The 22245-nt window shown below is 35.9% G+C and overlaps 1 protein-coding gene across 1 annotated transcript in view; it reads left to right on the top strand.

Moving 5' to 3' along the window:
• The window catches only part of LOC136858083 (mucin-17), a 103029-nt gene that overhangs the window by 66396 nt on the left and 14388 nt on the right, over positions 1-22245 (top strand). The window contains exons 8-13 of the mRNA XM_068225292.1: positions 3120-3249; positions 10833-10979; positions 11062-11184; positions 14101-14342; positions 15533-15748; positions 18718-18841. Of these exons, the coding sequence (XP_068081393.1) occupies positions 3120-3249; positions 10833-10979; positions 11062-11184; positions 14101-14342; positions 15533-15748; positions 18718-18841 (982 nt within the window). The remainder of the gene's footprint in view (positions 1-3119; positions 3250-10832; positions 10980-11061; positions 11185-14100; positions 14343-15532; positions 15749-18717; positions 18842-22245) is intronic.

Below are 22245 nucleotides of genomic sequence, written 5' to 3'. Positions count from 1 at the left end.
AAGAAAGCTCTTTTTAACATCTTAGAAGAACAAGGGCTTGACCCAAAGACATTAAGACTCATCAAGGAAACACTCATGGACACAAAGTCAAAAGTGAAATTCATGGATGAAGTATCGGAGCCCTTTGCCATTAAGACCGGCGTGCGACAGGGTGACGGACTGTCACCACTGCTTTTCAACCTTGTTCTAGACAAGGCCATTTGGGAATAGGAGAAGGAATTAAAAGTTCAGAAGCACTGGAGACCCATTCAACTTGGCTGAAAGAACGATGACATTACGGTCAGTTGTTTAGCTTTCACAGACGACCTAGCGATACTAACAGACAGCGATCAAACAGATTGAAATCCTCAAGGAATGCGCTGAGAAAACTGGACTAAAAATCTCTTTTGAGAAGACCAAGTTTATTTGCACTAAATTCGACATTCAGGAATTACAAACAAAATATGGACACATCAAACGAGTTCCATACTTTAAATATCTTGGTGAGATCCTAGAACCAACAGGGTTGGAAAAGGAAGCACAGAAAGTTCGATTACAAAAACTCGAAAGAGCATATTGGAGAACCCGTGACATCTACAACAAGAAATGCATGTCTATACATACAAAAATCAAACATTATAATGTGGTGATTAAACCTGAAATGCTGTATGCAAGTGAAATCTTGGTTCTTAATAATAAAGGTGATCTGGAAAACATCTTGAAGGAGGAAAAGAAGATCTTGAGGAAAATTCTGGGCCCAGATAAAAAGGTAGAAGGGTATAGACTCAAATCACGCAAAGCTACTGAAATACTGTCTAACCTTGCCGCAGATGTCAGGAAACGGAGACTGAAATTCTATGGACACGTTCACAGACTATCGTCTTCAAGACTAACCCACAAGATTTTGACATACATTGAAAAACACAAGAACGTACCATGGATACAAGATGTCAAAAATGATGTGGAAAAGGACCAGATAGAACCATCAGAAATAGTGGAGAGAAACATTTACCGTCACAAGGGTAGTAAAGCCGGAGAATGAAGTCCCTAAAAGATCAGTGTTTAAGTGGTCAGAAAGAAGACAGGCACACAGCGAAATAATGAAAGCAATATGGTCTGTTAGAAAGGCGAATCATAAATGTAATGCATGATCCAACAGGGTCCATATGCAAATGATGATGATGATGATGATAATAATAATAATAATAATAATAATAATAATAATAATAATAATAATAATAATAATAATAATAATAATAATAGTAATAAGAATAATAATAAACAAAGTGGTTACACATGGTAATGCTCTATGGCTCTGGAACTGAGCTCTACATTCAGGAGATATGTAGACTAGAATCCCACCATTGGCTGTCCTGAGAATGGTTTTTGTGTGGCTTCCCATTTTCACTTCCAGGTAAATGCTGGGACAGCTCCTATTCATAAGCCACAACCGATTCCTTCCAACTCTTTACCCAATTTCATTCACCATCATTCATTTCATCTTCATTAGCTCGTCAATTGAGGTTGGCATCAGGAAGAGTATCTGGCTATAAAATCATGCCATATGATTTCATCGCACCTCATCTCCGACCCTGTATCAGTAAACCAAACTAACGGGTAGACATTATAATTATTGTTGCTTTCATTGTTAATTTAACAGCTAATTTATAGAATTAGTGGCGGTAGGTTAATTTGTTTCATTGAGATCACATCACATGCCACTCGTGCGGATGTTACAATGTTACATTGTTAACGCGCGATTAGTCGCTAGCTTAAATGTAACCTGAGTAGTCGTATGTGAGACTTTCTTTCACATTAAACTTCATTTGAAAGAAATATATTTTCCACAATTTTGCAGGGTGTAAAAGTGAAATGAATTACTGAAATGAGACGCAAAGTATGCGTTATACATTTTAGATTTTTAAAAAAAAATTATTAGCCGTGTATTACAGAAACAAATTACCACTTAATGGAAATTAGTCATTTGTTCAGTCACATATCAGTATGTATTATTCACAAGAGTGCCACCTCAGACGGTTGAGGCGCTGGCTCTCTGAGCCCAAGTTGGCCAGTTCGATCCTGGCTCAGTGTGGTGGTATTTGAAGGTGCTCAGATACGTCAGCCGTAGATTTACTGGCATGTGAAAGAACTCCTGTGGGACAAAATTCCAGCACCTTGGCATCTGTGAAAACCGTAAAAAGTAATTATTGAGATGTAAAACCAATAACATTGTTATTAATATAGAACTTTCTGACAGTTGCAATACAAATGCAAGAATAAAGTACTGGTACAATACATTTAGGTCTTCTCTCTAACATTTGAGTTGGCTGGAGTTTGTAATAGCTCTTATTACCCAGCCTTGACTTATAATTTTTGAAGACTCATTTATCAGTAATTTCAAATGGAGAATGTTTTGTGTGCGACTTAAGTCCAATACTAACGCGTACAACAGGAGAAAGTTTCCCTCTCGACTTCAACATAACACCAATGCCACTGGTTGCATGATGAAAGAACCTCTCACAAAGGGTGCACAAACTCACATGAATCTTTCTTCTGACTAGAGGAAGGGATGCTACCCTTCAAATGTGAATCGCCTTACTCACGACAGTTATCAACTCAGCTAGATGAGGGAACAGTCATCTCCCTTGCATCACTGAGATGTAAACTCACAATACAAAGTAATGTGAGAGAACATTTCACATAGCGACCACTCATGGGTTAAAAGTATCGTCTTTCAGTTCAAGTTTTGTGCCATATTTAACGTTATATTCTCCTAGAGAAAATTTTTTGTAATTCAGTATCAAGATTATTAACACACAAAATATTGAATGGAAATATATTTTGGAAACACATCTTTGCAAGCATGAGCATCATTCAATCCTGTCAAATTTTAAATTGCACTTAGTACATGATTTCCTTTACAGTAATTACAAATGGAAAAATTATGTACTACAGTACCATTCAATCATTCAGTAATGTACTATTGGTATAAATTACAATTAATTGTTTTTATTGTTTTTCATTGGCCAGTTATCATATTTTGTCAGATTAGTATCATTAAGGATATAAATTATCATATTGCATATATTTTTTATTACTGTGCATTGAATAATCAATTACATTTTTCCTGTATTTTGTAGTTATCTGACAACACTGATGAGGCACGTCTGAAGGATGTATTCCGAAAGTCCCTGCGCACTTCCAACTACAGCCTTGGTGGTACCCAGCTGTATGCAGACAAGGATCAAGTAGTTCACCTGGAAGCTGAAGGTTAGTAGCATTGTAAAATTTGGATCAGCAGGATGTCTGTTATCGCACACAGGAAAGTACTTTTATGCAGATAAACCCTATTGTTCATTCAGATATGCCATAGTAAATTGTAGTATGAGAAAAATAATACAATCCATTGTGCTCCTCAAATTGTTTAGGTACTTCTTTCTTAAAGCAAGTCCTCACCAACCAGAATAATTATATTTAATAATACTGTAGTATGATATTAAAGAAAATAAATAGTCACTATAATAACTTTCTAAATGTTCTTAGAAGATAAATTAGGTTACCTACATAAAATTCCATTCCCACGCAGTACACACGTTGGTGAGGAGACAATACACTCTGTTCAGTAACGCTGAAGTATTGAAGTGGTGTGTTTAATTACATCACATCTCTCAACCAATGTAAAATAACACAGATTTATATCTCCTTACATTCATCTATTCAGGTAATCAACAAAAATTTAACTATTATCATTCAAATAGTGTAAATATAAAATAAATTGAAAAAGTCTGTTCATTGTTATGATTCTTACTTGAAATTAAGGGCTCTCAGACTGTACACTCCCTAGCATTTAGAGCATCTAGAATAAGCTCTATAATGAGGAGTTTTCTCCATTTTAAGACCAGTCATCTGCAAAATATTTAGACATTGACAAATATTCTAATCATGTCTGAAATCTTCAACTTCTCATTGTAATAAGGATTCACACTGCTCTTTCATGAAATCCAGCAAAATCTATGAAAATATTTGGGTAGATACCATACCATACCTTGCTATTACATTTTCTATGCCTAATAACTTTTCCTCCTCTCCAAAAATTACAACAAATTACTTATTTCAAGGGTTTTATTTAGCATCCAATAATACTGCCTTGAGAAATTCCTCTCTTAATGATTACAGGATCAGATAATGCTTCACCTACTCTAATTATCTGAGTTCTATTTTGTAGAAACAGAGCCACCCATGCAGTCACTCTTTTGTCTAGTCCAATTGCACCAACTTTTGCCAGTAGTCTCCCATGATCTACCTTATCAAATAACTTTGATAAGTCAATCACAATAGGGACCATTTGACCTCCTGAATCTGAGATATCTGCTATATCTTGGTGGAATCCTACAAGTTAAGCTTCAGTGGAATAGCTTTCCTAAATCTGAACTGCTTTCTATAGAACCAGTTATTAATTTTGTAAACATGTCTAATATAATCAGAAATAATGCTTTCCTAGAGCATACATGCAAATCTTGTCAAACTGACTGGCCTGTATTTTTGCTTTTACCGAGCTCGATAGCTGCAGTCGCTTAAGTGTGGCCAGTATCCAGTATTCGGGAGATAGTAGGTTCGAACCACACTGTCGGCAGCCCTGAAAAAAGTTTTCCGTGGTTTCCCATTTTCACACCAGGCAAATGCTGGGGATGTACCTTAATGAAGGCCATGGCCGCTTCCTTCCCACTCCTAGCCCTTTCCTGCCCCATCGTTGGCATAAGACCTATCTGTGTCGGTGCGATGTAAAACAACCAGCAAAAAAAAATTTTTTTTGCTTTTATGCTACTATAGTAACTCTCCATTCATTTCATATAACTCCTTGAAGTAGCTCCTTCATGCAAACAGTAATCAAATAATACTTCAGATATGATACTATATCCCAACCCATTGTCTTTATTATATTCCTAGAAATCCTATCAATTTCAGCTGCTTTTCTAGTTTTCAACTTTTGAATCTTATTGTATATGTCTTTGTTATCATAGGTAAATTTCAGTACTTTGTTCATATTAGTCACCTCCTCTATCTGGATATTATCCCTGTAACCAATAATCTTTGCATAATATTAACTGAATACTTCTGCCTTCTGTAGATCCTCACATACACACTCCCTTTGTTCATTAATGATTCCTGGAATGTCCTTCTTGGAATCTGTTTCTGCTAAAGTACCTACACATACCCTTTAATTTTTCACTAAAATTTGTATGACTGCCAATTATGCTTGTCATCATGTTATCCTTAGCTGAATTCTTCTCTAGATTCAATTTCCTAGTAATTACCTTCAATTTTTCTGTACTTCCACAATCATTTCTAACTCTAAGAAGGAGGTGCAGGTTGTAAATACAGTAAGTAGTCTCTTTACTTCTCTGTTAAAAAATGATGTGTCTTTATCATTCCTTACCCCTTTTAAAGGTACATACTTGTTTTCACATTCAACAATTGCTTTAAACCCATCCGGCAAACTGTTTACATTTTTATTTACCATATTCCATTGATCATAATTACTTTTTAAAAACACCCTCATGACTGTCTTAACAACCATGTAGTGCTGCCTAATAGTCCTAGTTTTACAACCTTCCTTTCTATCACATTTATTTTTAACTACAAAAAAAATAAAAAAAACAGTGTTGTGGTCACTAATACCATCTATTACTTTAGTTTCTCCATAGAGCTCATCTGGTTTTACCAGCACCATATCCAGAATATTCTTCCCTCTAGTTGGTTCCATCACTTTCTGATACAGCTGTCCTTCATAGATTAACTTATTTGCCATTTGTTGGTCTTGCTTCCTGTCATTCGCATTAACTTCCCAATTGATTTTTGGTAAATTGATATCACCTGCTACAATCACGTTCCTTTCCATATCATTTCCCACATAGCTGAGTATCTTATCAATAATTCTGAATTAGTATCTGCGTCATCTTTTCCAGATCTGTACTCTCCATAAACATCAAGTTGCTTACTATCTTTAGAGTGAGTCTTACACCTACAATTTCATGTTTGTCATCTTTAACTTTTTTGTAGTTTACAAATTCTTCTTTCACCAGAATGAATACTCCACCTCCTTTCATTCCTATCCTGTCTCTATGATAAACACTCCAGTTCTATGAGAAAATTTCTGCATTCATTATATAATTTCTCAGCCATGATTCAACTGCTATTAAAATATCTGGTAAGTTAATACAACATATTAAATTGCTTAACTCTATTCCTTTCTTTGCAATACTTCTACAGTCATAAGTTATGAACTGTGATGCTTCTACAGTTTTACCGGGCGAGTTGGCCGTGCGCGTAGAGGCGCGCGGCTGTGAGCTTGCATCCGGGAGATAGTAGGTTCGAATCCCACTATCGGCAGCCCTGAAGATGGTTTTCCGTGGTTTCCCATTTTCACACCAGGCAAATGCTGGGGCTGTACCTTAATTAAGGCCACGGCCGCTTCCTTCCAACTCCTAGGCCTTTCCTATCCCATCGTCGCCATAAGACCTATCTGTGTCGGTGCGACGTAAAGCCCCTAGCAAAAAAAAAAAAAGCTTCTACAGTTTAACACTAATATTTTTATGCCATCCCTACTTGACTTCCAAATCCCTGTACACTTATCATTGCTCCATAGTCCAACCTTTTTCCCTGAATTCACCTTCCTATAATCCTTCTAAACAAACTTTGTAACTTGTACATACCACTGCAGTTCAAATGAAGGCCACCTGAGCATAGATCCCTATCTCCTACCCACCCATTAGGATCTACAAATCTCACTCCCAGTTTACCACATACACATAGTCTCATTTAAATCCTCAATTACCTTCCAGTAGTATTTCTCCTAAAGAGTACGGTATCCCATCGATAATAACCTCTGCTTCCTTAAACTTCTTCCATGTTTCTGTAACCAGATCCTTCATCTCCCCAACTATGTTAATACCTGTACCTAATAGTACCTATTCCTTCAAGATATTACAGTTAGTACCTGGCTAGTCCTTTCTATACAGATTGTGCTTAAAAACCGTATATGTATATGAATTTCAAACTCTAAAATTTGTTTTAAGCTAAGCTTATGCATTTTCTTTATTTCTCCATTGGTCCTGATCTTCATAGATACCATCTGGCCTGTGTAGGTGCAGGTTTTCATTTTCATTCAGTTTTACCTTTGATGATAGACGTTCCATTCCTATTTGTCATTAATGTAGTTTTAGTTGGATTCATTTCATTTACAGTGCTGAAAAAATGTTTTTGGTACAGTAATTATATGTGGGCCTGTATACTCCTCAATTAGTGTATATATTATTTTATTTAATATATTATAGTTATACATTTCTTACAATATTTTTGATTTTGAATGCTTTGACATTGAATTTCTTGAAAATATTGAAGATTCTATTTATTTCATTTCAAAAATATGTAAAGATTACATTGTTCATTTCCTTTAAAGAATTAAAAAAACAAAAATAATAAAACAACTAGCAAAAGTGAATGGTTATGACCAAAGAATGATTGACAAAATTATATTTAGACAAGAAAAAAATAATGATAAAGGTGACCAAACCAACAAACAATATATATGCCTAACCTTCTCCTTTTCTTCTTTCTATGCAGTACAAATTGACTTGGCCATTTATTTTAAACCAATTAATGGTAACCTTTATGTGGATACAGTCTTTTATGTTTTAAATAATTTTAAATTTAATTTTAAACTTTTCACTGATGATGGGATATAATTGTGAATACTGGTTTTGATAAATTAAAATTATTGTGTGCTGATACAAATTGTGCTTTATAAACCGTATATGTATATGAATTTCAAACTCTAAAATTTGTTTTAAGCTAAGCTTATGCATTTTCTTTATTTCTCCATTGGTCCTGATCTTCATAGATACCATCTGGCCTGTGTAGGTGCAGGTTTTCATTTTCATTCAGTTTTACCTTTGATGATAGACGTTCCATTCCTATTTGTCATTAATTTAGTTTTAGTTGGATTCATTTCATTTACAGTGCTGAAAAAATGTTTACAGTATGCACCGTAGGCCAATGTCTGAAACATACAATGGTGCTAAACCCACATCCGCTTCAATATTTATTTGATAGAAGGCATTTGTCATATTCCCGGTCTAGAAAGCCAAGAATAATGGCCAAGAAGATCCGTTGTGCTGGCCACACAACACCTCGTAATCTGTAAGCCTTCGGGCGGGGCAGCAGTCGCTTGGTAGGCCATGGTCCTTCGGGGCTGTTGCGCCATGGGGTTTGGGGGGTTATTTGTCATATTGATCAGTATAACATTATTACTTGTAAGGTTGGTGTGTAGAGACAGCACATGCAGAGCTGAAGTAAACTTGTTAAAATAACCCATTTCTGCTACCAACTGCATTTGAAAATTATGACATTGCTGCATGATGGATGGTGGCAAGTGGATGTTGCCTCTCCAAAGTTTGGAAATAGTTCAGGGAGACACAAATGGTTGCTGATTGACAACAGATGGGATTTGTATCAAAACAACTCACAGAGAGAATCAATATTTGTTGCTTTCAGCACATCATAGGCCCACTGTAACTGCCAGGATATTTGGAGAACCACCATAGTAAATGTGTTAGATCAGACAGTATGAAATCAGCTGTATGGCAGAGGCCAGATTTAATGGAGGCCTGTACCAAAAGCTTCTCTTAAATGACACCACAGGGCAGCTTGTGTGAGGTGGGCAACTACTCATAGCCCCTGGCATTGAGAACAATAGAACTGTACGCTCTTTTCTGATGAGGTCAACATATGCTTCCACCCATACATCTGGAGGCAATCTGGTGAGAGATGAAATGAGCCCTTCATCCTAGAACACCATCAGCAATGAGGGAGTTTCGGGATGGAATCATATCCAGCGTAACATGACCGGTCTGGTTTATAGAAACGACATCCTCGAACTTGTAATTACAGAATTTGCTGCCACTGTGGGTGAGGGTTTTACACTATTGAATGATAATGTTCATGTCTGTCAAGCCAGGGTGGTCAATCAGTTCCTTCAGACACGTGGTATACAGTGAATGGTTTGGCTGGCATATTCAAAGGACATGAACTTTGTTGAATATGCATGACGTGAATTGAAGTGAACAATTGTCCACAATTCTAACACTCCAGTTAATATGCAACTGATGGAAGCTGCTATCCAAGAGTGGGATTATTGGGCCAAAAAAAAAGTTCTTGGTACTGAGGATGGCTTGTTGTGTTAAAGTATGCCTCAAGGCCTGATGTGGCTATACACGGAATTGATCATCCACATAATGAACAATTATTTTGAGTTCAAAATCCCATATTGTCAACTGTATGTTTTTGTTAGATTTCTGTTGTTTTGCATAGCTGACTGCATGTTGTTTTATCTTTGTACATATCCTCCATAATATATAATCATAATGCATGTACGTACACGTAGTAAAATAAAAGGTGGGCTACATTCAATCAGAATACACTAAACATATTTGAGCACTTTAATAATAGTCCCTAGGGCTCATATTTTTTTTAAACATTTACAAAATTCTTTTGGTTTGAATAAGCTGGCAGAATTTTATTGCTTTTCTTGTTTAACAAACATCAGCAAAAAGAAAAAACACACATCAATCTTAAAATTGAATTTAAAACAACACTAAAGGAAAGGCTAATGCATTGATCTTTGCATGATATCTACAATACACCTCACAGATAAATGTATTTTTTCAATTAAAGAATGAAATTCCATACAGTTCCCATTGAAAAAGATTTAAGCAATCAGCATAGCTTTCACAGATTCTACAAATAACCTCTTCATTTCTCCACAAGAAGTTCATCCAGAAAAGTAGTCTTTCAGTACTAGCATTTGTGTCAGCAGTGTAGAAGTCATCAATCTTCTGTAAAATATTGAATGTATACAACCCTTCACTTCAACATTGTTGAACAATATTCAAAATAAATTCCTCCAATAGGTTTTGGCTTTGTATCTTTTTACTCCATAATCACCTCATCAAATAGCAGTATTTCTTTGGTGGTGATGGTGATGATTATTGTTTCAAGAGGAACTACAACTGGACAACCTTCCTCTATTAACATTAATCAGAGGGGAAAAATGGAAGGGATCCGACACTTTGTACAATGAAGGTATCGGACAAAGAAAGACAAGGACCATGAAGGGAATGAAAATGAAAGACTCCCTAGGTCTCAAATACTCTAACCCCGTTGGAGTTGGAAAAGAACAAGAGTTGGCCAATGGAGGTCTGATGGGTTAAATGAAAGTGAGGAGCCTGGGACAAGTAAGTGGAAGTACTAGGACTCAGCTAAGCGCCCCTTGGTCACCAAGCCATGCTTGCAAATCAAGAGCCCCTGGGGCCCTATTTGTCACTTCTTATGATAGACAGGGGATACCATGGCTGTATTCTACCACCCCCACCCACAGGGGGTTCCTTTTATAGCAAATCAGTGTTGTATTCAGTAAGTTGTGCTTATTTATTACCCAATACTCTAGGCACTAGTGACACTGTTCTTGCAAAATGACAGTATTTGGAACTGACAAGAAATTTTTATGAATGAGACATCTATTTTTGATTCTGATTTTTGAATTATTTCATATATGACTTGTTATTCAGGCTCATGTTCAACATAAATCGACAAAATACAGGATAATTGTGCATCCCATTTTTTGTTGTTGGGATGGCTGTAGGATCTTGTAAAATATGGGATGTATATGAACCCTATTCTTAATGTTAGTTAACTAATTATAAAATGACAGATAAGCTATAATTATTGTAAAATTAAGATGCATATAATTAAATAATCAGTGACTGAATAGTTCAAATACTGTAATTCCATTTCAGATTTTGATGAGTGTGAAAATCCTCGCTTCCACGATTGCTCAGAGAACGCTCGTTGCTTCAACCTCAGGGGTACCTATACCTGCAGCTGTAAAGAAGGCTTTGCAGACCTCTCAGAGAACAAACTCTTCCCTGGCCGTGTTTGCTCAGGTACCACAGACAGAAATATATTGTCTCTTTATTATCATTAATACATTACATTTTCTCATGGTCACTTGTCTCTGTTTCTCAGCTGAGCTAGTGGGCTGTGAACAGTGCCACTATCATGGTACCTGCTATTCTCGAGGTGATGATCAATTGTTATGTGAGTGCTTCCAATGGTATGCTGGTGAGAACTGTCACATCAACCTCAAAGGTGAGCATGATTTTTACCATTTAACCAACTGTCTGCTTATTTATGACATATACCATATTTTCTTGTGTAATTAATGCACTGTTTTGATGAAAAATACAGGCAAAATCTTCTGTTTCTTAAATTATTCAAGGAATTCTGGTATTTAAAAAATGATTTACAATTCATTTACATTCATAAGATACATCAAATATAATATACACACAATTGGTTCAACTCATTTGAGGTTATCATCATTTGGTGTAAAATTCCAGCATGAGTTATTTTCTGAAAATCAAGGCTACATCAGGGGGTTTGAAGTACCAACACTAGAAAATATTCTTCCCATTAAAAGCTGACAATATGAAATAAAGTGAAATAAACATGAACTAATAAAAGTACAATCCATGCAAGTACATAATAATGACATACCAGCAAAAAAGGAAACCTGTCCAACATGAGAAGGGCCAGACATCAAAGGAAGGACCCTGCTAGATTCTCCCAAACTGTTTGTATCCAATCTTGTATGAGTGACGTGTCCATCTACCCTTTTTCTTGGATACAAATTTTAGATCCCTCGCAGAAATTTTAATTTAGGCATTGTTTTTCATTTTAGAACAACATAAGGTGGAACCTTTCTACCATCACCTGTTACAGCAAGCATTGCAGTACATCGTTGTTTTTTACTTCCAGTAGTGTGTAGGATTACACTCGATGTCCCTTTTTTATCGACTGTTCGACTTTGTGGCATATGGAAACGACTGGCGTCTGACCTGTGGTTCCTATTTGGGAGGGCAAATATTCCTTCACTTTACACTTCTCAGTCACAAAGCGATGAAAATCAGTTACTTGTTGGTTGAAATCATTTGGTATTTTTTGGCATATTGTTGTTCTTCATCGAAGGGAAAGTCCATTTCTCTTCATAAAATTAATCACCCAGCCTCGGCTTACCTTCAAATCTGATAAACTGATTCCATGTGCAGCAGCTAATTCTCGTCCTTTAAAATACAGCATTTCGTGAGAGTTTTGTCACATCATATGCCTGGCCTAGTGCAACTGTGTATGTACAGTCGATCTGGCATCAGTACACCGCATTTAGCATGTACTTTGCATGAACTGTATAAATCCACATCTCTCTCCAAAAAAAAAAAAAAAAAAAAAAAAAAAAGCATTCCATTTTTTTGCAACAAATCACTTGGTATGTAATAGCTCTTTTTACAGTTCACTACAAAAGATCTGTGACTGCGGGCCTTGAAAATTTCAAGAGACAAAGTAGAAAAATCACAAAAATTTTATTCCATGCATATCTTCAAGAAGAAGATGAAAAATATAGTTGCAAAGAAATTTGTGGAAGCAGCTACAGAGCAATTTTTAGACTTCATGCCTTCTTCAATGTGCAGTACAGATCAGAGTGGTTTTGTGTGCAAAATGAAAGCAAAAAGGACTCTATGGTTTGTTGGTGAGAAACATACAGAAACAGTTGCTCAATCACTTAGTGCACTCACCCATTCGTACACAATTATACCTAGAATTAGTATGGCCGGTACTCTTTTCTCGAAAATATTCATTGTACTACAGGAGGCAACTGGAATTTTGGACCCAAAATTTTTCATGCCATAAATATAATTGTAACAGCTACAAACTCAAGAGAATGGACAAAATGGAATTCAGTTACTGATTTAAAGAATCCCACTTTCCATTCGTGGAAGAGAAGTATTTGCTACTGTTACATTCCTGGACTACTTATAGTGATAAAAGCTGTCTTGAAGACATTCCTCCAGGAAACAGTATAGACATTCTTCAGATTCCTCCCAGCACTACAGGGAAAATACAGACCTTGGGTAAGTTTTTCTTTCAGCAATGGAAGGCTTTGTATCACTGTTTAAGAGATGTTGTGCTGGCTTGTGAAGGCTATCAGTTTGATGTTTATTAGAGAAACAGTATACTGAAAATGCAAATGAAATCCTTCATTCATTTTCAGTTTTCTTCCCCACAGTTCAAGGACATATTCTTGATTCGCAACCAATTACACAATGGAGTTCAAAGTGCCTGCGAAATATTGCCTTCAAGCAAGTAAGGAAAACTGTGAAGGACTGTGTGGCCATAAAGTGCATATTCATTGTGCATGGTGCCAAAAATATTTGTGTTTTTATCATGCAATTAACACACCTCATTTATGTTTCACATTCATTCCCTAACAGTGAAGTGACTTTGGCGTGTGGTAGCCTGGTAGTTCGTTCTCTCTCTCCCTCTCCCGCACAACTGCAACTCCACTGTGCTGTGCACTGAGCGAACCAGCAATATTCAAGGGTTGTCCAGCATCTGCATTGTCACACAGATTTTGTGACAAGATTTCGACACCTTGGAGTTCGAAATGGCAGCTACGGTTTTGTACATCGCTATCTTATGGTCTCCTCATCCTCTCTGTGAAATTTCATTGTAGATTTCAATACGACCATATGGATAGTTCCCTTGTCAGCAGTAAACTCAGTTTTTTGTTAGATGATAGGCCTAGAAAACATATGACCATAATTCCTTTACTCATCTTAAAGCATTGCAGTGGTGATCAGTTTCCTATAGAAGAATGGACTTCAGTACCCTCTTTCACATTTAAAAGATTATATAGCATTGAAGACAGAACTCACCAGTTGCTATAGCTCCTGAAGAGCCCTGAATGTTTCTAACTCCTTTAAAAATACAATTTTTTATTATTTTAATTGTCATCATGAATTATAAAATAGAACAATTTAGGATATGCTTTAAAAAAATTGATCACATTTCTGTTTTCTAAACTTCCTTGATGACTTTCTTCCATGAGTGTTCTTAAATTACTGACCAGTTAACTAACAATTTTAGTAAAACATTTGGAATCAATGAAATTAGGTTATGGTTTCCTTCTAGGAACCTTATTTTTTATAATAATGTTATTGTTTGTTACAGTGTTGCTGATTGCTCTGGTGACAATTGGAGCCATTCTACTCGCCTTGCTATTGGTGTGCATTCTCCTCACTTGCCTCAAACGAAGCCGACACAACCAACAGCCTCGAGCACCAGGGTTTTTGAGATACCGTGGACCACCTCATGGAACCTTGGATAAACGTGCCATGATTCTCGATACAAGCAGTGAGGGTAGTGGGGACAACATTCCACCACCTATAGCATACATGACTCCTACTCAGCAGGCAAGTTCCAGTGACATTTAAATGGTCAAAATATGTTCACCTCATATACAAATTTGAATAAAGCTCATTCTACAGTTCTTGTCATAATAAACACAACCATTCTTCCATTATAATTAATAAAACAATGATCAAGAATAGTAAGCTCCTGAGGATCAAAGACAATTCAGTATTATTCAGGTATAATTCAAATCATCATCATCATCATCATCATTTCCCTTTATCCAGCTGTAGCCGGGTAGGGGCAAATATGGTTCCTCTCCACTTTCTTCGGTCTTTCCACCACTCCTCCTCCAACACTGTGTCCCAGTCCAGGTTTCTTTCTGTAATGTTGCGTTGGATGGTATCCTTCCATCTCAATCGTGGTCGTCCACGCCCTCTCCTTCCTTGGATTTGCATTTCCATCACCTTTTTTGGCATTCTTTCGTCGCTCATTCGCTTTATGTGTCCAAACCATCTTAGTCAGCTCTTCTCTATTCTCTATTCAAATAATGTTCCAAATTTACCTTTGCAAAACGATAACAGAAATATTGAGTAGGGAAGATTGTGAAACACAATTCTTCTTAATTGTCATAAAAAGGAGAGTAAATTTTTTTAACTTCTGGGAAGCTAAACTGAAATGAAATAGCATATTTATACATAATCGATAGGTAGGAGGACCATCTCAACTATCTTAATGGAATAACTTCAGGATAGTAGGAATATTTTGATTTAGAAACAATTCATTAAAAACACACCATAACAAATAACAGATTATAAGCCTACCACTATTTTTTGTGGCCATTTTAGCACAATTAGTGTTAGAAAGATTCTTTCCCTATACAAGAAAACCAGAGAGCTGATTTGGTTTCACATACACTTGGTTGAAGTTGTTAGAACAACAGAACTACTGGTATTATAATTACAATGTGTAGATTTTCAGTATGATGATAGTATACAGGCAAATTAAAACCTATTTATTAATTATTGCTTAAATGTAAATTATAACACTTCCTCATGTCCTTCAGAATCATATTTGAAGAGTCTTCCCTGTTAGCCTGCTTTCTTCATTTCACAATATTCCTCTGGTTGTTATTATTATGCATATTTGTTAATTACATCAATTAAATCCTTGTGACGTACATTTTCCTCTAGTTATCAATGTTATACACCTATATTGAATAGTTGCTTAGTTTATGAAATTATCTGTTCAGCCGGCCAGCACATTCTCCACAAAACTGAAGCAACAGCAGAGCTTTTCAGAGCAACGAGATCGCTCCCTCACTGTGATGATACCCCGGGCCAAGTATCGACCTGTACCACCCACATCTCCTCTCCTCACAATGTCCACATTTGGAGCAGAGGAGAAACGTGCCATTGCACAGGAGCAGAAACTGTTGGCCATGTTGGAGCCAGGGAAGAAGCAACAGGTGAGTCATTCATATTACCTCTACAAATAACATCTCAAAACATATCTAATACCAGATATTTCATATGGAGTTGAACGATGTTCAAAAATTGTTATTCACAAGCAATATATTTAAATTTGCTCTAGTAGCATTTAGTGTAAACTAGAGAGAAATTCCTATTACTAATGGCATACAAAGCAAATTCTCAAGGAAAGCTTACAGTAGTGATCTCTTTTAAGAGTGGTTGATTATATTGAGGAATAATTTGCCAAGAAATTGGTTTGTTTTCTTGTGAATTAACTGAGAAACTTCTTTTTTTTTCTTCTTCTTCTTCTCTGCTGTCCAGGTGTACATTAGAGACTGAGTGTCCAATTTATGATCCCAAGCTTCTTGATTCAATCCTAACTGAGGTAGCCTTTTCTAAGCAAGGACAAACCCCTTGACACTCTCAGTCATAATTATTAGCATATTGGCACACTCTGCAGCCACCCAACAAAATGAAACCTAGCCTTAGGGAAAGTCCAGTAAAGTTATGCATCTCTGTTAGAAAATAACAAATTATTATTATTATTATTATTATTATTATTATTATTATTATTATTATTATTATTATTATTATTATTATTATTATTATTATTATTATTATTATTATTATTATTATTATTATTATTATTATTATTATTATTATTATTATTATTATTATCATTATTATCATTATTATTATTATTATTATTATTATTATTATTATTATTATTATTATTATTATTATTATTATTATTATTATTATTATTATTATTATTATTATTATTATTATTATTATTATTATTATTATTATTATTATTATTATTATTATTATTATTATTATTATTATTATTATTATTATTATTATTATTATTATTATTAGCTCTACACCCAGCTGCTGTTGCCTCAAGGAATTAGCCAGGTACTACTACTTGGTTTTAGTGTAGGCTGAGTGAACCTTAACGCCAAGTGCTGTTTCAGTAGTATAAATCTTGTTCCTTAATTTTTCCTATTTTGTGACAGTGAACTGAACCCATGTTCTTCTGGGTAAACTGAGCACATCTTTCCTACCCCACCTAGGATTATTATTATTAGTAGTAGTAGTAGTAGTAGTACATTTACACTAACAAAAGGAGACAGGTTAGATTCATCAAAATATTGAGTAAAGCAGATCTTTCATTACAGAATATATGTTGAATATATACTGTATGTATGTATGTATGTATGTATGTATGTATGTATGTATGTATGTATGTATGTATGTATGTATGTATGTATGTATGTATGTATGTATGTATGTATGTATGTATGTATGTGTGTATGTATGTATGTATGTATGTATGTATGTATGTATGTATGTATGTATGTATGTATGTATGTATGTATGTATGTATGTATGTATGTATGTGAAGTCCTCAGTCCAAAGGCTGATTGGATCCTCAACAGGTACATTATCAGCTGTCATGGGTAGCCTAACTCTAACTGAGGAGGCAAGCTAAGAAAAAGAGGGGAAAGGTAGTTTTCTGTTACTTTCCTCACTGAGCCAGAAAGCGCTGTTACATATCAGTGAGCAAGTCCACTGAAATGCATGCACCACTCGACCCTATGAGCAACACTTTTGCACCATTCATAACAAGGACTGGCTGCATACAATATTGCTCACCTCAGTCACTTTTGTATTACAGTATTATCAAGACCAAAGGTGAGAGAGAAAAACTAAAGGAACAAATTTCTGAAAAAGAGGCTGACTAAAATAATTGGTATGCAATTGAACAGTTATAGTCAAAAGAAAGGTTTCATTTTGATAGTAGACATGATAATAAGCTTTTGGGCTTTTGCCATGTCAGAAAACAAGGTGAAATTCTTTATGTTTTGCTGCTCCACGTCTTCAGAAGAAAATCCCATTTGTTCATGAGCAAGACTTCTCTAATAATGCTGAATTTAAGAATGCTTTACCATTGGTCTGTAGTAATTGGTACTTTTGTTCGTCACTGCGCTAGCCTTCCAAGCTCCAGTTAAGATGTTTCTTGTTCCATTGGATGTGCATGCAAAATAAACAGCAAGGTCATCAGATGAATTAGGGACAAATGCAGTAAATGAAATAATTGATTTTGTATAAAACAACACAATACATGATAACTTGGTCTTATATAGTCACCACTCCCTCTGTTAACACCATCAGTAACACTATCAGTACCAGCTAGAATGCAATGTGATGCCAGTGATTCAACTCCAGACTTCAGAAACTATGCACAGCTTTTCCATCACAAGCCATCAGAAATATGTAGGCCCATATACCTACAGATAATATTTTAGATGTTTCACTCAATGAAGTTAAAAATTACACTTTTCATGAATCAGCTTTTAAGCAACAGTTGCAAATCTTTATAAAAGATAGGTGTTCAGTAGAAACCTAAATTAGCCTTAAGAGTGCTCTTGATGACATAGTTCGTCACTAAGCATGCAACTTCTTAGTTTCACATACCAGCTATTTGCAGTACTATTGATGAAACTCTTTGTCATGAGTGGTACCATATGGTAATGCTAATGACAAAATGGTTCCTCTCTTTGTGTGCACATTTTTAGTTCCAGATTCCAGCTGCTTGAAGTGCTATTGACAAAATGGTTCATCACGAGTGCTACCATGCAGTGATGCTATTGATGAAATAGTTCGTCGCTATGCACACATATTTCAGCTCTTTTGGGCACTGTCATTTGAAAATAGACTTACCTGCTATCTTATGATTGTCTATAGAACCTTTTACTTTATATTTACACATGTGTATGTGCATGAATAGTGACCTAATGTATTATATGGAACAACAGAAAGGGACAGAACATGTTACATTTACTTAGGGCCTTGATGTAGAATGAGACTAAGTTGTGTGAAAATCAATCGGCACAGAGGTATTCATGCATCTGGAAATACATAGCACTTAAAAGAGTTAACAAAATCATATTCATTTTAGGTGCTACACGATGCAAAGACTGCTGCTTCCTCTCGAAAAAAGCAGAATGGATCTAAAAACCAGCCCAGTGATCCAGCAGCACCAAGAAAATCGTCAGCTCCAAAACGACCTCCTGAAGGTAGCAGTGTTTCTCAATATTTATTGTTAACTAGCTTCTGCCATTAAAATATACTTTAATCTTTGTGACTCTTTGCTAAATTTAATAAAATATTTTCTGTAGTGCTCTTATGCAGTAGTTTCTTTCTTTAGTTTCAGTTTCTTCAGTTCTCCATTTTTGTTTAAAGTTAGATAAATCTTAAAATATCTATGTATATAAAATAAGAGTTTTGTCTGTATATTGCTAAAAATTTTAAAAGAATGGTATTTCTGTATCGGTTGTGTCCAGAGTAACAAGGAAATACCCTTTTTAATTTTCCGTAAAGAAGCCTCCGTAGCTGAGGCGTCAGCGCGTTGGCCTCTCACCGCTGGATACCGTGGTTCAAATCCCGGTCACTCCATGTGAGATATGTGCTGAACAAAGCAGAGGCGGGACAGGTTTTTCTCCAGGCACTCCAGTTTTCCCTGTCATCTTTCATTCCAGCAACACTCTCCATTAACATTTAATTTCATCTGTCAGTCACTTATCATTGCCCCAGAGGAGTGCGACAGGCTTCGGCAGCCAGTACATTTCCTATCCTTGCCGATAGATGGGGGCTTCATTCATTCCATTCCTGACCCGGTCGAATGACTGGAAACAGGCTGTGGATTTTCATTCAATTTTCTGTAATTTGTCTGTCTGTACATGCATCACGAGAAAATGGCTGAAGAGAATTGAATGAAAATCGGTATGTAAAGTATGAGAATAAGTAGCTACAATAATATACAAGTAATAATAATAATAACGTAAATGTTTCCACCTTTTCAATACAATATATTCACAAAATTACAAAATTATACGGTACTAGTTTCGACCCATCTAGGGGTCATCATCAGCCGTATTGGAGCAAAGATCATTTGTGGTGAAATCCTAAGACAATATTATTTTAAAGAATAACAAGTGAAATGAGATGTTATGGTAATAGTTAATAATACAAGGAATATACATACTAAGAGGTTTTTAACAAAGAATAAAGTATAAATGGGGTGTTGTAAAAATTATAATCATGGAAATCAGTAAGTTCTTGTATTGAAATGAAATATGGCTTAGGAAGAGGGCTTAAGGTGGGGCTGAAGGGTGCGGGAGAAAGTGTAATTGTCTTGGAAAAGTACCTTTGATTAAATTTAGGATTGAGTTTAGGTTGGCTGCATTATTGTTTCTGAGGAAAGTGATAAATAGATCGATACAAGAACTTACTGATTTCCATGATTATAATTTTTACAACACCCCATTTATACTTTATTCTTTGTTAAAAACCTCTTAGTATGTATATTCCTTGTATTATTAACTATTACCATAACATCTCATTTCACTTGTTATTCTTTAAAATAATATTGTCTTAGGATTTCACCACAAATGATCTTTGCTCCAATACGGCTGATGATGACCCCTACATGGGTCGAAACTAGTACCGTATAATTTTGTAATTTTGTGAATATATTGTATTGAAAAGGTGGAAACATTTACGTTATTATTATTATTACTTGTATATTATTCTCAGTTCAATACGGACCAAAAACATGAAATTCATAACCATCAATAAGTAGCTACAATCTAGGCCATAAATAATTTTATTCACGCTGAATGAAATGGTAGTTTAGGGAAAGGCCTCAAATTCAGTTATCTAATATTTATGTTATTAGTGTTCTAACGATAAGTACTACATAACTAAAGTTATATAAAATTAAATTTTTTATCATTTATGTCTTATACATTTTTTACCATACCGCTATGATAACAGAGATATTCATGAATTTCAATCTTTGTTGCAAAGTCCATATCACTGCTGAGCCAAGAGAAAATGGGTGAACAGATTTTTAATGAAAATCAGTACGTAAACTCAGGGAATAAGGAACTAAAATCTAGGCTGTAAATAATTTTCTTCACCCTGGTTGAAAAGGTAGTTTAGGGGAAGGTGCCTTAAATGTAATTTTTAATTACCTATGTTATTGGTCCTATTGAAAAGTAGTACATAATAGTTACAGGGAATACAATTTCCAATCATTTATGTCTTATTCAGTTTTACCGTACCAGCTATGACACAATTGGTTCTGAATGCTGATTATTGTTTTAAGAAGAATTTGTGAATTCAGATAAATTTAGACTTTTGTTGCTTAGTTCGTATCTACACCAAACATTGCTGACATAGAAATATTGTTTAATCGTGTTATTGGCGATGGATTTCGTAAAAACACATTGTCATCGGTCCATATCGACAAGGAAGATTGTGACTTTGACTTACTTGACTTATTTCCTGTATCTCCTAAGTGAAACATAGGGCATCAATGAACTTCTGCCCCCCAACTCTGTTCTGCACCATCGTCCTGATCTCGATCCAGGTCTTCCCTCCTTTCTCCATCCCCTCTGCTTTTACACTCCTCCTCCGTGTGCTCCTTGGTCTGCCTCTTCTCCTGCTACCTTGTGGGTTCCATTCCAGGGCTTGTCTTGCTATGTTGTCTTTATCTCACCGTAATGTATGCCCGATCCACTTCCATTTCCTACGGTGCATCTCAATATCAATGGGTATTTGATGGGTTCTTCTCCATAGCTCTTCATTGAAGATTACTTGTGGCCACCTTATCCTCAGGATATTCCTCAAACTTCTGTTCACAAATGTTTGAAGTCTGAAGTCTGCTAATCAGTTGTTTGTTAGTCTTGAAGATTGTGAAGATGAATATAAAAATGAGTAAAATCTGTAAAGGAATGATCGCTTGAAGAATAAGACAAGAGGGAGTCATGAAAGGAAGGAGGACTCACTTTACATACGATGCCCTAATATCACAGAGTTGGAAGAAAACTAAATGTGAAGGCCTACAATATAGAAAGCTCATGAAACTGATCAACAATAACATTTCATTGACCATTGTTAGTTGTGATATGCTTTATGTCTTCAGTCACCACTCATCTCCAATAGATGGGATTACTGCTGTGTACGGAGTATAACAGCCTGCTTGAATATTGGTGGGAAGTAGCTGGAGAGTTAGATCTCTCTCTTCTTTAGCATGCCATTGTTCGAAACCAAACAAAAACCCCAGGATGCAACAGCCCCGAAGGCCATGGCCTACCAAGCAACTGCTGCTCAGCCCAAAGGCTTACAGATTACGAGGTGTCCTGTGGTCAGTACGACAGATCCTCTCGGCCATTATTCTTGGCTTTCTAGACCGGGGCCGCTATCTCACAGTCAAATAGCTCCTCAATTTTAATCACGTAGGCTGAGTGGACCTCGAACCAGCCCTGAGATGCAGGTAAAAATCCCTGACCTGGCTGGGAATTGAATTCGGAGCCTTCCGGTAAGAGACAGGCATGCTACCCCTACACCAAGGGGCCGGCATGCCATTCTTCTGGTTCATAAATTTTCTAATATTACTGGTACGTAACACACTGGTTCGTCA

Source organism: Anabrus simplex, chromosome 1, assembly GCF_040414725.1.
Source record: "Anabrus simplex isolate iqAnaSimp1 chromosome 1, ASM4041472v1, whole genome shotgun sequence".
Lineage (NCBI taxonomy): Eukaryota > Metazoa > Arthropoda > Insecta > Orthoptera > Tettigoniidae > Anabrus > Anabrus simplex.
The sequence above is the reverse complement of the archived record's forward strand: the minus strand, read 5'-3'. Positions and strand labels throughout refer to the sequence as shown.